The sequence below is a fragment of the Orycteropus afer genome, unplaced genomic scaffold, assembly GCF_000298275.1.
Source record: "Orycteropus afer afer isolate SDZICR_OR568_19922 unplaced genomic scaffold, OryAfe1.0 scaffold00115, whole genome shotgun sequence".
NCBI classification, from domain to species: domain Eukaryota; kingdom Metazoa; phylum Chordata; class Mammalia; order Tubulidentata; family Orycteropodidae; genus Orycteropus; species Orycteropus afer.
The window spans coordinates 5991240-6006634 of NW_006921702.1; the positions used below are offsets into that span (position 1 = coordinate 5991240).

Here is a 15395-nt window from a genome sequence, read left to right on the forward strand (position 1 = left end):
AAAAAAAAAAAAGAGAGAATGGTGTTAGTAACAGTTGCATGTAAATAAGGTTTTCCAAACAAACATCTTATCTTTATATGGAAGGAAGTTCATGAAAAAGGAATTGACGTTCTTCCCCAACAATGAGGACAATTCAATTTTGGGTTCCTTTCCCAGAAATTAGTAAACAACAAAATACCTTTCATTAAAAAAAAAAAAAAAAAAGAAAGCCTGTTCGTAGCAAATGCTTAAATCTTAAATCTAGTCCATATGTCACTCATGTGCTTAAAAAAGGAGATACTTTCAATGAGCCAATTTCTCCACTCATTCTTTGCCAAATAAAACAGATTTCAGTAAAAAGCTTTTATGGCCTCAGAGGGAATTCTGCTCATTCTACAGGATACAAAGTATTATTTATTCTTCATTCAGAATTCCCAAATCTCTACTCACTGTACATTTTCCCACTCAAGCAGACTTTATCCACTGTGGATAAGCAGATTAGAACCAGAAAAACACAATGAATTCTTCTCTGAACGGAAAAAATGTAAAAAATGCTGATGCCATTTAACATCTACATTCTATAGCATAAGGAAAATTCAATTCTTATTAAAGAAACAAAACTTAAATAATACTGATACTGGGATTCGTACTTTTCACCACTAAAGAAATATTTCTCCCAACCAAAAGCAAAAGACGTTCCCAGTGGGATGCTAGTGGAAAAGGGCTAATGCTGTACATATGGATTGCACATTGTGAAAAACTACAGAATCTGTTAGTTAGCATTCAAAAGCCAAGCAAATTAAATAGATACACTGTAGACAATCACAGGAAATATCTTCATGTTCAATTTGTACTATTTAATCACACATATGTCAAAATGATGCACCATTTTTTGTCTACATTTCTTTCCATAAAAAAGAAAACAAAACAACAACAACAACAAAAAGCAGTTAAAATATTTTGGAGAACTCAAAATAAATTACTGGCATTACAAAATGTTCAAGAGACACAAAATCAAAATATTTTCTTATAAAATGCATAGTATTACAGCTTTCAGATAGATTTTTTGGGCCTATGGATGGAAATATCTGTGGTTGCTGAGACTCAAAGTTCAAGAATACTCTTGGAAAGATAGGGAAAGGTAAGTGATTTATAAAGATAGATGGACAGGCAGACTTACATACTGACAGACAACAACGCCAATTAGGAAATGAAGTGAGATGTCTGTCAGGATATCAAAGAAATCCACTAATCATCTAATGTTGTTGTTGTTATGTGCCATCAAGTCAGACCTGATTCATAGCGACCCCTCCTCCTTGGGTTTCTGAGGCAGTATCACTAAGGAAGTAGATTGCCCCATCTTCCTTCTGAGGAGTGGCCGGTGGGTTTGAACCACCAGTCTTCTGGTTAGCAGTCAAGTGCCTCAGGCACTATGCTACCAGAGCTTCTTAATCATCTAATAGTTAACCAAAAACCTGGAGCCAAACCTCAAAATTGGGAGGTACTGACTGGATTTGTAGTTCACTTTAGGGAAAAGTGTCTTTATGAATAAGGAGTAAAGTGTTCAAACCTAAACAATGGCAGGAATGTGATGTTATCAAGCACTAGGAAGCAGAGACAGCTTGAGTCACACCAAGGTAGAAGGAGGAATTCAGGAAATTAAACTCATGCTAGGGAATAAATGGACTTTACATGTACTTTATGTAAATGTTAATGTTCATTTTGTGGTATCTCTGCAGGAAGCTGGGATTCAAGTCAATCAGATAGATCTCAGCTTAATGAAGAAGAATGCATCTTTATCTTTACAGGGTTGATCTGGTATCTTAGGATATGTATGAAGCAGCATCATTCTTTGGGGAATATCTTGCTTTGCCTTGGGGAACTCAGCCTGTAAAAGAACCAAAAGTGGATCAAATCCTGACACCTTTGAAGGTGGCCCCTGCCACATCCCACTCAAATATAGTGGGTTTAGAAAACTAAACACTTTTTTTTTTTTAAGTTTCACACTTCAGAGAGTGTCCTACCCACTGGAAAGTGAGGGTTTGGCATTTTAAATGATGTTTTAAAGCACCAGCCATGTTGATGAAGGAAAAATAAAAAAAAAAAAATCTATTGCCATCAAGTTGACTCCACCTCACAGCTACCCTGTAGGACAGAGTAGAACTGCCCCATAAGTTTTTCGAGGCTGTAATGTTTATGGAACACACTGCCACAACATTCTCCTGCAGAGCAGCTGGTGGGTTTGAACAGCTGATATTTCAGTTAGCAACTGACTGCTGTAACCACTGCAGCAGCAGGGCTCCTTAAAGGAAGGAAAGAAGCCCAAATAAAGAACAACAGATAGGACATAAAACCAGAAACCTTAAAGACCACCAAAGAAAAAAAATAAAAAGGGGACATGCTTAGGGGCCTTAATTCAAGGCATAAATACACTAATAAAAATAAGTAAAAATGCACAAACACTAGAAGAGACAAAATAGAAGACTAGGAACTCTTAAAAATGAAACATTTATTTATGTACATCAAAATATTTCACTAAAAGAGTAAAAAGAGAAACCACAGACTGGGAAAAAAATTTGGCAATTACCTATGGGAAAATGGACTAATTGCTAAAATTTACAGGAAACGTCCAACAACTTAACAACAAAAAGATGAATAATCCAATTAAAAGTTGGGAAGAGGATATGAATAGACACATTACAAAAGAAGACAATCAGGCAGCTAACTAATACATGAAGAAATGCTTGCGATCACTAGGCATTGTTGTTGGGTGCCATTGATTCAGTTCTAACTCACAGCTACTCTATGTATAGCAGGATGAAACAACACCTGGTTCTATGCTATCCTCACAATCCTTGCTATGCTTGAGCACATTGTCATAGTCACTGTTTCAATCCATGTCATTGACAGTATTCCCCTTTTTCACTGGAAGTCTACTTTACCAAACAGGATATCCTTCTCCAGGGATTGGGCCCTTCTGACAACAAGACCAAAGTAGGTGAAACAAAGTCTGGCAATTCTGGCTTCTAAGGATCATTCCCGTTGAACTTCTTCCAACACAGATTGTTTGTTCTTCTAGCAGTCCATGTCATTTTCAGTATTCTTTGCCAATACCACAATTCAAATACATCAATTCTTCTTTGATCTTCCTTATTCATTGTGCAGCTTTCCAATGCCTATGAGGCTACTGAAAATACCATGGTTTGGGTTAGGCACACCTTAGTCTTCAAAGTGACGTTTTTGCTCTTTAGTATTTTAAAGAAGTCTTTTTCAGATTTACCCAGTACAATATGTCCTCTGATTTCTTGACTGTTGCTTCCATGAGCGCCAATTGTGGATCCAAGTAAAATGAAATCCCTGACAAGTTCAATCTTTTCTCCCGTTACTGTGATGTTGCTTATTGGCCCAGATGTGAAGATTTTTGTTTTCTTTTTATAGAGGTATAATACTACTGAAGGCTGTAGTCTTTGATCTTCATCAGTAAGTGCTTCAAGTTGTCTTCACTTTCAGCAAGCAAGGCTGTGTCATTTGTATATCTCAGGTTGTTGATGAGTATTCCTCTAATTGTGATGCTGCATTCTTCTTCATATAATTCAGTTTCTCAGATTATTTGCTCAGCATACAGATTGAATAAGTATGGTAAAAGGATACAACCTTAATCTACACCTTTCCTGATTTAAAACCATTTCTTACTATTCCCTGTTCTGTTTGAATGACTGCCCCTTAGTCTAGTTCCGGGTTTCCCATGAGCACAATTACATATACTGGAATTCCCATTCTTAACAATGTTATCCATAATTTGTTATGCTCCACACAGTTGACTGACAATGCACAGTCACTAAAACACAGGTAGACATCTTTCTAGTATTCTTTGCTTTCAGCTAAGATCCACCTGACATCAGCAATAATATCCCTCATTCCAAGCCTTCTTCTGAGTCTGACTTGAATTTCTGGCATTTCCCTATTGATATATTACTGCAACTATTTTTTTTTTTTTAATTTTTATTGTGATTTGGGTGAAAGTTTACAGAGAAAATTCCTTTTCCATACAGCAGCTCACATACACTTTGTCTCATGACATTGACTCCAATTTCCCACAATGCAAGAGCTCCCATCTCACTTCCTCTCCATAGTTACCTCTTTCCTTTGTTCTTCTCTCTCATGCACTCCTGCCCCCTGAGCTGTCTCCCCGTGCATACACAGCCCTTCTACTCTCCCATGATTGATGTCTCCAAGGAGTGTATCTACCTAATGTAAAGGTTCAGCTCATGTGCCTGTCTTTTGTTTGGCTGGAAGCCACAGAAGTGGGTTTAATTCCAGACTGAAGGGCATCTAGGGGCCATAGTCTCAGTGGTTCCACCAGGCTCTATCAGACAAGCCCTTTGAAATCTGTTCAGCTCTTTTATTTCATCATTTCTTCCATTTGCTTTAGGTACTCTGTTCAAGAGCAAGTTTTAGAGTCTCTTCTGACATCCATTTTGGTCTTTTCTTCCTTTCCTGTCTTTTGCTTTCTTCATGTATGATATTCTTGATGTCATCCCACAACTCATTTGGTCTTTGGTCACTGGTGTTCAATGTGTCAAATCTATTCTTTGGATGACTTCTAAATTCAGGTTGGATATAATCAAGGTCATCTTTTGGCTCTTGTGGATTTAATTTTATTCATTTTCAACTTGAACTTGCATATGAACAACTGATGGTCTGTTCCACAGTCACCTCCTGGCCTTGTTCTGACTAATGATACTGAGTTTCTCCATCACCTCTTTCCACAAATGTAGTGTGTTAGACTGGGTTCTCTAGAGAAGCAAAACCAGTAAAGCTTTTATATAGAGAGAGAGAAATTTATCTTAGGAAAATGGCTCACACAGTTATAGAAGCTGGCAAGTCCCAAGTTCTTGGATCAAATGTCAAGCTGGAGGCTTTTCCCAACTCACACAACTGCAGGGGCTGACAAGCTCAAGGTTGGCAGGCAGTATACTGGCTGTTGACTCCAGTGAATGACGAATCCAAGATCTTTAGGCCAAATGGTGGATTGTTTGCTCATGGACAGTTGTAGGCAGCACAATAGGATCCCGATCCACAGAAGAAGAATCTCTTTTCCCAGGTTGTCCATAAATATACTGGAAGAAGGCCACACCCCTAGGGAAACTCCCTTTCAATGGATTGACTGCTCAAAACATATATATCTGATCCCATCTTGGGAACAATCCACATCACAATTGCTTAAACCACACAGAATTGTGGTCCGCCAAGTTGATACACAGCTCCAACTAGCACAATCCATCCCTTGTCAACTTGGCAGTTGTACACATCTTCTTAACTGTATATAATCTCTAAATAAGGACAATTATAAAGTCCTATTTGTGCCTAACATGATACACTAACACACGTACAACCAAAACACATTAACCTTATTTACATTTCACAGTTCATAACAGAAAGAAACAAAAATATTTGATGCACATATACAATGAAGAAATATAACAATCACAGTCCTTGTTTCTGCAACTGGTCATGCTGTCATAGCTGATATTCAGAACTACCTTCTTCCACCACTTTGTCTAGTGTAAGTAGGACCAACCAACCAGCTTCCTTATACTCCTCATGCTGAAAAAACTGCAGAAAAGTATCAAATATGCAATCACCCAGAGCCTCACTTCTCAAAAGTACTTGATCTATTGGTGGTGCTATTTTGCATATTAACGTTGCCACCTCATGCCACGGATTAGCAGGGCCCTCTTTACTAATGGAGGCAGGGTCACCAGTGCCTTTATGGTTAATCAAATTGGAGAAGCAATTTAGGAAGCCCATCCTTACAATTTTGTCTCTCTAGAACCACTCCCGGTAACAAATATGTTAGACTGGGTTCTGTAAAGAAGCAAAATCAGTAAAGCTTATATACATAGAGAGAGAGAAATTTATCTTAGGCAAATGTCTCACATACTTCTAGAAGCTGGCAAGTCCCTAGTTCTTGGATCAAATGCCAAGCTGGAGGCTTTTCCTGACTCATGCAGCTGCAGGGGCTGACAAGCTCAAGACTGGCAGGCAGTGTACCAGCTGCTGACTCCACTGAATAACAAATCCATGATCTCCAGGCCAAATGGTAGATTGCTCACTCACAGATAGTTGTAGGCAGCACAACAGCATCCCGATCCATAGAAAAAGAGTCTCTTTTCCCAGGATGTCCATAAATATACTGGAAGCAGGCCACACCCCTAGGGAAACTCCCTTTCAGTGGATTGGCTGCTCAAAACATATACATTTGATCCCATCATGAAAACACCCACATCACAATTGCTTAAACCACACAAAATTGTGGTCCAGCCAAGTTGACACATAGCTCCAATTATTGCATGTAGCCAATCTGATTCCTGTTTATTCCATCTGGCAAGGTCTTTGCAATGAATAAGTCACTGTTCTTGGAAAATTCTGTCATGTGGTCTCCAACATCATTTCTTTCACTGAGGCCATATTTTCCTACTACTGATGATTCTTCTTTGTTTCCAACTTTGTATTCCAATCACCAATCACTTCAGACCACCAAAGTCAGTAAAAATCTTCAATTTTTTCATCTTTGGATTTAGTAGTTGTTCATAAAACTGAATAATAGTAGTATTAAGTGGTCTTCCTCATAGGTGTATGTATATTATCCTATCACCAACAACATTATACTTCAGGATATATCTTGAAATGTTCTTTTCTGATGATGAATGTGACACAATTCCTATTCAATTTGTCATTCCTGGCATAGTAGACCATATGAATGTCTGATTCAAAATGGGCACCAGCTGTCTTTCAATTTGTCATACTGTGCTGGTTTGCTTGCTAATGTGATGCTAGAAGATTTGCCAGTAGTATTTCAAATACCAGTAGGGTCACCACAGTGGGTAGATTCTGCAGAGCTACCAGACTAAGGCAGACTGGGAAGAACAATGTGGTCATCCACTTTTGAAAAAATTGGCCACTGAAAACCTAATGAATAGCAGTGAAACACTGATTTATTACTGTAAAACTTTATGAATAGTGAAACATTGTCTGATATAATGCCAGAAGATGAGCCGCTCAGGTTGGAAGGTACTCAAAAATCAACTGGGGAAGAGGTCCCTCCTCAAATTAGAGTTGACCTTAATGATGTAGATGGAGTAAAGCTTACAGAACCTCCATTTGCTGATGTGTCACAACTCAAAATAAAAAGAAACAGCTGCAATCATTCATTAATAATTAGAGAGTGAAATGTACACAGTATGAATATAGGAATATTGGAAGTTTTCATAAATGATAGGGAATGCAGAAAGATCAATACCTTAGGCATTAGTAAGCTGAAATGGTACTGGCCATTTTAATTTTGGATCAGAATTAGGCATTCAAAAGATGCAAATAAAAACAACAATGATATATCATCTCACCCCAGCACTAATTATAACATTCAAAAAAATAGAAAACAACAAATGCTGATGAGAGTGTAGAGAGACTAGAACTCTCATACACAGCTGGTGGGACTGCAAAATGGTGCAACCAGTGTGGAAAACAGCATGGCGTTTCCTTAAAAGTCAGGAAATAGAAATACTGTATGATCTATCAATCAGACTAGAAGATATATATCCTAAAGAAATAAAGAGCTGTGATGCAAACAGATATATGCAAACTCATGTTCACTGCAGCACTATTCCGTATACCCAAAAAGATGGAAACATCAATGGAAGAATGTCCATCAATGGAAGAATGAATTGACAAACTATGATACATACACATAATGGAATACTCCACAATCTTAGAAAACAATGATGGATCTGGGAAACATCTCAAAACAGAGAAAAACTTAGAGGCCACTATACTGAATGAAATTAGTCAATCACAAAATGACAAATATTATGTGAGACCACTATTGTAAAAAGTCAAGAGAAGTGTTTCACACAAAAGAAATATTCTTTGATAGTTACCAACGGTGAGTGGGGAAGGGAGGGCAAACCAGTAACTAGAAGGTAGACACATATTAACTTGGGTGAACAGTAAAGTTAAAAAAAAACAGGAAACTTGTCAACAAAAGATCCATAAGTAGAGAAGAGCAATAGAAGACAGTCTAAATAATGATACATTAATACAATGCTCAATGTATTAGAACTGTGACCTAATACAAACATGTGACTTAAACCTCTCTGTGGATTAATTCCCTCATCTGTGAAATGGGAACAATAACAGTACATACCTCAAGGTATTGTAATGATTAAATTAATATTGAGCAAATTAACAATAATAATAAAAGAACACTGGAGAGGTAACTTACTGCAGAGGACAGAGGTTGTTCTCATCAAATTGTAATAGTTTACTCACTTTCAAAGACGAAACATTGTTCTGAAGATCAACATAAAATAAAGGAGGCTTTTAAGTACAAGGCCTCACAAAACAAATATATAGAGAGTAACTTAATACACAAAAATATTTTCAGATATTCATGAATGTGAATTATTTTGTGCACATATATCATATTATATGCCATCCCTATGCTGTACAAGCTCCAGATTTCATTAGGTGGCTTTAACCAGGAAATCTTCTCATTAAGTAGTCACTACTGTGCCCAAAATTTCAATGCTGAAAATAAAATGAATGTTAATCAACAAGCATAAACCTTTTGTAATAAAAGCACAAAAAGAGTTTCCTCCTCGCAGCTCACCTTTATTTCTAAATAAAGCTTAAATATTCACTTTAAATAATCTAGTTGCCAAAGCACAAATTCGAAAGATTACAGCATTCAAAGGATACTTTTGGAGAATGAGCTAGTAGATTTAAAGGATGCATGGATTATGGTAACTGCCCCTTCCCTACCTTTTCCAATGCCCTGTCTTGCACAGGTGTCCCTGTACTTGGCAAGGAGGGAGGAGGAGGAGCTCGACGCTTCTTCATCTCTGACTTCACAGACACCCCTGAGATGTTGCTGAGCGAGAGGGATGGACCCAGCATAATGGAACGTGAATTCACAGATGGGGAGTTTGGCGTTGTCAGACAGCCCTGTTGCAGGGAAGAGAAAAACATACATTCTCATTGATACGAGAAAGCTATTTCTCTTTGGATTAATGTTCAAACATGAAAACAAAGTACCAAATCACCCCTTCAACATTTAATATCACCACTTCCTATCAGCTGGTTTGAATAACTTGAGCAAAACCCAAATTATCATTTTCTGGGGAATATTACAGTAGATGATACATATAACAGACTGACATTTGAAGGTTTATTTTCTTAATCATGACAAATAAGCAGACTTTTTAAACCACTAAGAACACTGAGCAGCTAGAATCATTTAATATTCTGAACGTGCAATTATGAATTGACATCCTTACAACTTTACCCTTTTGTCAGAATGAGCTCTTGGATGCTGGAAAGAGCAAGGAGGACGTTTCTCATGTGGAAAGAAGATCAATAGTTTCTGTACTCCTCAGAAGTTCTTCATTTGCTTTCAGGATGAGACTTTTATAGGTTTATTGTCATTTTCAGAAATTATGAACAAACAACACACTGTGAATACTTTACATGGCCACTGAATATAGTAGTTAGTGATAAATATCTGACAATCTGAAAATAAATGCAATCCAGCACAATTGCTCCCAAGGGGAAATATCTATACTGAGTAGCAGGCTAAAAAGCACACCCACACACGCGCGCGCACACACACACACACACACACATTTTCTTCAATTTTCTTCTCCTAAAAAAGTCAGTTGCTGCCAATCAACCCCATGTGTGTCAGAGTAGAACTGTGCTCCATAGGGTTTTCAATGGCTAATTTTCCAGAAGTAAATTACTAGTCCTTTCTTCTGAGATGACTGTGGGTGGACTTGAACTTCAACCTTTTTATTAATAGGGGAGTGCATTAAGCATTTGTACCACCCAGGGTCTGGCTGAATGTTGTGTTACTGTTACATGCTGTTAAGTCAATTTTAACTCACAGAGAACCTACAGAACTGCCCCAGAGGGTTTCCAAGGCCACAGTCTTTACAGGAGCAGATCATCAGGTCTTTTCTCCTGCAGAACAGATGGTGGGTTTGAACCACCAATCTTTTGGTTAGCAGCCGAGCATTTAATTATTGAGCCATCAGGGCTCTTTGTTTAATAGATTCATGTAAATGTTAGTACAGAAAGGGTATTCAGAGACTAGCACTATAATTTGAATTTTTTTCAAAAAACAAATAGATCCATGCTCTTCTCTGGCAGTTCTTCCCCTCCCTTGCTGATTTACCTCCACAGCACTGTAATCCCACCTGGATACTTGGAGTCAGTGCAGCCTAGGGATTAAGCCCACAGATTCTAGAAACACTCTGTCATGGTTTAGTTCCTGGCTTTGTCTCTTACAAGCTGTATGACCTTGTTTCTTAATTTCTCTCTGCCTCAGTTTATCTCCTGTAAAACTGGGATAAATAAATATACCTATACCATAAACCTATCATATAAACAAAATGGGTTACTAGATGCAAAGAGTTTTCAACTGCTTTTGGCACAAAGAAAGCACCTAAAATGTGTCACCAATTGTGATTATTACATACCTGTATTTATTTACCATCTTTCTCTATGAGTTCTATGAGAACAGTGAGTATTTTCTGTGTGTATCCACTCTTACATTCCCAGCTCCTAGAAAATTTCCTGCCATACAGAAGACACTGGAACAAACATTTGCTGGAATGAATGAATACATGAGTGACCCTCTGGGTAATTCTGCTTTTGTGTTTTACATAATGGACTCCTGGGTAAAATCTTATCTGAAAGTTGCTTCTACATAATAAATAAATATGCAGAAGAAAATTATCATAGTAAGCAACAACCATGATTACTTGTGCTCAGATATCAATTCTATTATGTTCTGCCAATGATATATTATCATTCTGTTTCCTGAGAAAATAGTTTGAGACTCATATTTTCTTGTATTTAAGTATCAAAGCCAAAGGATAAAACAATCCACGAAAGATGCTTTGTATCTTAGCTCACGCTTCCTTGTGAGCAGGGTTTCGAACTGGTTTGAAATGGTTCTTCTGTCACGGCCAACAGAATCTCTTGCTTGGCAGATTTTTACCTGAGGAGGAAAGAGGCAGTGGTGCTACACTCAACAATGGCAGCTGACACACATTCAAAGAGGCATGGCTGGTTGCCTTCTTTGAGTGTGGTGGGCATCACTGCCTGCTTCCTACTTGGGTCAAAATCTCCCATGCAAGAAAGACTTGGTTGCTACACAACATGTATGCTGCCCTTGTTCCTATGGGCCATGACTGAACTTCTCTGAACTGGTGCACAGCCCTGAATATTAGATACCCAAAGCTTCAGCCATCAAATAAAGAGTTCCCATAGGAAAGAGGTGAAGGATCTGATTGGAAGGAATCTGATACCTAGAAAATTGTCAATGCCTATGGAGGCTCACATGAAAAACGTAAAACGTTCCTTACAACCCCTGAGTACTGCAGACAGAGTAGAGTTGGCCTTCTGAATCAGTGGGTTCCACATCTGTGGCTTCAACCAATTGTGGATCAAAAATATTCAGGGCAAAAAAGGGCTCCTAAAAAGCAATTAAGTAGTCAAAGCAATCCCTCAAAGGCTAAGAGGGAGCATAAAGTGCTATTTGCATAACATTTACATTGTATTTAGAGATGATTTAAAGTCCACAGAATGATTGTCATAGGTCATATGCAAATACTATGCCAGTTTACATAAGGGACTTGAACATCCACAGCTTTTGGTATCCATGAGATCCTGGAACCAATCCCCTGTGGATACTGAGGGACAACTGTACTTGTTACCAAGCCAATACACCAATGCAAAATTAACAATAGCATAAAGTTAGCAGACCTAATTATTTTTCTTTGCCTTACATCTACTTTCATAGAAACCATGAAGACTCAATGAGGCAAAAAACAGATTTACTTAAAGATGTACAGCCTGATGACCAAAGGAAACAACTGATGAAAACCAGAGAAGGGACTTTGCTAATTCAAGGTCTCAAGCTGTGAAAGTGTTTCACTAGATGTCTGGTTATCTCAAATACTCTCAACTTCAAGAAGAAATGCAAGCCCCATTTTCTCTCTTCAGCATTTAGCACTGTGGCTAGAAGTACATCCTGGTAACTTCTGAGTTGCTCAATTTCTTTATCCATAAAATATGTTGACAGTGATTTACACACACGCCACACACATGCACAGTGGAGACCTATACCCTTGCTGACACTGTTCATGTCCCTGTTTGGCATGCTGGAATTGCGATGTACATGACAATGCATTTCATAAAGCAGCATCTAATTGCTTTTCTTCACTCCACCCTGTCTAGACATGGAACTTTCAGTTCCTCTCCTCCTCAGTCCTCACCACAACTATGTGTGGCTGACTGATCACTCAACACTGCTATGAATTTACCTCTGTTCTTTAAATGCTCTGAGCATTTTAGGAAGCTCTGCACAGACTATTCCTGTAAAAGAAATGTATATGTTATACTGTTTTCAGGTTTTAATTCTGTGATCCTCTTGCCCTTACAAGCTTTCTGGCATCCATGTAAGGCTCTTGAGCTGCAAACCCCTTAATGTAAGGACTTGAACTGGTTTCTCATGATGCAATATCTACCAATATCATGCACACATGGGTATAGAACTTACAGGAAAGTACATCTTCTTTATAAAACAGGGAAAATTCCATTCACTTCAAAGTTGCTATAAGCATAAGATAATTTACATAAAGCAACTGGCATATTTCTACCACATGAGAGGTGTCCAGTAAATGTGGCTTCCCTCCTCTCTCATAAGTGTTCTTATAGACAATGACCTCATTACATTAGGGCTACAGTGAGAAGAGCTCAGGCAACAGAGGCTTAAAGGGCATCCCCACCAAGTTCTCCTGCAAGATCTGACATCTATTCATCCTGAAAAATGGATTTCTCATATTCCATTATCTGGATCTCTTGAACTTCACTGAATTTTAACACCAGTAGCTATCAAGTTGATTCTGATTCATGATGACCCCATGTGTGCAGAGCAGAATTGTGCTCTACAGGGGTTTTCAGATGTTGATTTTTTGGAAATAGACTACCAGGCCTTTTTTCCAAGACATTTCTAGGTAGACTCAAATCTCTAAACTTTTGGTTATCAGTTAAGTGTGTTAACTATTTGAACCATGCAGGGGCTCTAATTTTGACAACAGGTGCTCTCTACCCCAAATCAGCTCTAGAGAATCCATGAACATCTCCCCACTTCAACACACACTACTAAGAAAACACATTCCACGGTTCAATAGAGCTTGGTCCACCTGACCCTCTTGTTCATTGTTCTACACAACAGTGTTTCTCAACTTCCAATCCATGGGCACCCAAAACTATTTAATACAGAGATACTATTTGTGGCTTAAGTCCTATCTCCTTTCTTTCTCTATCCATGGAATATGTATAGGCAATTTAGAAAACAATCCTAAGAATAATTTGAGTGGAAAACATTGTGAAGTATTTGTTGTCCTTTAAAACACTGACTCATATCAACATTAAATAAAATGGAAAACCAAGAATTTAGTCAGTGCAGCCCGGAGTGTAAACAGCTTGGCCCACGTCCTATTTTCCCAGTTTCTTTGGATTCCTCCTGCTACAAAGTGGCATTCAAACTTTCATTCAAGAAGAGGTTTGTTTTTTTACTCCCTATCAAAACATGCCAATAACATTTTACAAACATATAAAGTCCTCTTCTTGTAGGGAAGTAAAGCCTTTTTCCAAAGGTTGACACTAAAACCCACATGTTTTGGCTATAACAATCCTACCAGTTTTTCTCAGGAGTTTTTTTACTGGGAGTAAAGCTTTTATAGGAGATGTCTCCAGATAAATCCTTAAGAAAAGCAATAGAGATGAATGGATAACCAAACTATGGTGCATTCACACAATGTAATACTATGCTACATACAAGAATAATGAAGAATACACTAATCATCTCACAACATGGATGAATTTGGAGGACATTATGCTGAGTGAAATAAGTCAATCACAAAAGGACAAATATTATATGAGCCCATTATTGTAAAAAGTCAAGGAAAGGTTTACTTAGGGAAGGAAACTCATTTTGTAGGTTACCAGGGATGGGAGGAAAGGAGAGGGAAATTTTTGGACTAGTTGGGGGTCATGTGTTGATTTGGGTGAGGGGAAGCATGGTAGAGAAAGAGTCTGTGACCAGCATGATGACATTAGGGAAAGGAAGGACACTGAAACATGCACATAAGATATAGACAACAGAGGCAAATAATAGTATATGCACAATACTGCATTACCACTAACACCAAACACCACGCTACAGATAAATGCATAGACAAGTGAGAAGATCAGGTGGGGATTGGCAAACAGGAATATACCCTAGACCAAGGATAGATTTAGCTGAAGATAATCATACACAAGCACTTGTGCTACAAAACTAGCCACACACATTACAGAAGCAACAGAAGACAAAGTTGGAATAACCTCTCAGAGACAACCATACATCCTGAGAGAGATAATCACTGGGTCTGCGGAGTCAGGACCTTAGTCTCAGGGTACACCGAGTTCAACTGGCACAACACAGTACATACAAATCTTGTTCCAGGGAGGTTCCGACAAGATGGCGGACTAGGCAGAAAGACTGCACAGACCCTCTTCAACAAAGAAAAGGGAAACCAATTAACACAGACACAGAAAATAATCCTGGACCCCTGACCCTTGAAGGGAAGGATATAGAAGTGGACTAAACCTCAACTAGCAGAAGAATTTGCATGAAAATGCCAAAAAATGAGACATACAGAGCTGCGGTCTGGCAGCAATCCTGAGCTATCCTGATGGCACAGACAGCTTGGAGATTCCCGAGTGGTGATAGGACCTAAGAATTAACCTAAAAATCACCCTGCTAGGCAGGGACTACACGGAGGACTGTGCACAGTGGCTGGGGAACAAATGGAGAAGGTGAAGAAAAAGGTGGGCTGAGCTGTGGACTTTTGCTGGTTCAGAGGACGCCACCATTTTGAAGGTTTAAAAAGCGGCTTGATGATTTTGGATATTTAAAGAGACAGCGCTCTTGCAGATTCCTGGGGCCTAAGAACACGTTCTTCTTTTCAGCAACCCCAAGGACACTCAGGACCTGCAAGACTGACAAGCTTTTTGAAGGTTATTCGATTATAATTTGTGTCTAATTGAGTGGGAGACAACAACAGTCCCCATAAGACACAACTACACCCACACCTCCTGCGACTTCACTTACTGAGTGACAGCCACTACCTCCTTCTCCACCAACAGGCCACCAATAAAAAACCACCAAGAAGAGCTGGAATCACCCTTGACTGCTCTTCGCAAACAGTTAACAGAGATCTAAATATAACAACACCACGATGCCTCGGAGACAACAGACCATCACAGTCCACACAAAGAAGCAGGATAAAGTGGTAGAAACA

The 15395-nt window shown here is 38.6% G+C and overlaps 1 protein-coding gene across 1 annotated transcript in view; it reads right to left on the reverse strand.

Moving 5' to 3' along the window:
- COBL (cordon-bleu WH2 repeat protein) overlaps positions 1 to 15395 on the reverse strand; it is a 374456-nt gene that overhangs the window by 258891 nt on the left and 100170 nt on the right. The window contains exon 6 of the mRNA XM_042781403.1: positions 8803 to 8985. Within this exon, the coding sequence (XP_042637337.1) occupies positions 8803 to 8985 (183 nt within the window). The remainder of the gene's footprint in view (positions 1 to 8802; positions 8986 to 15395) is intronic.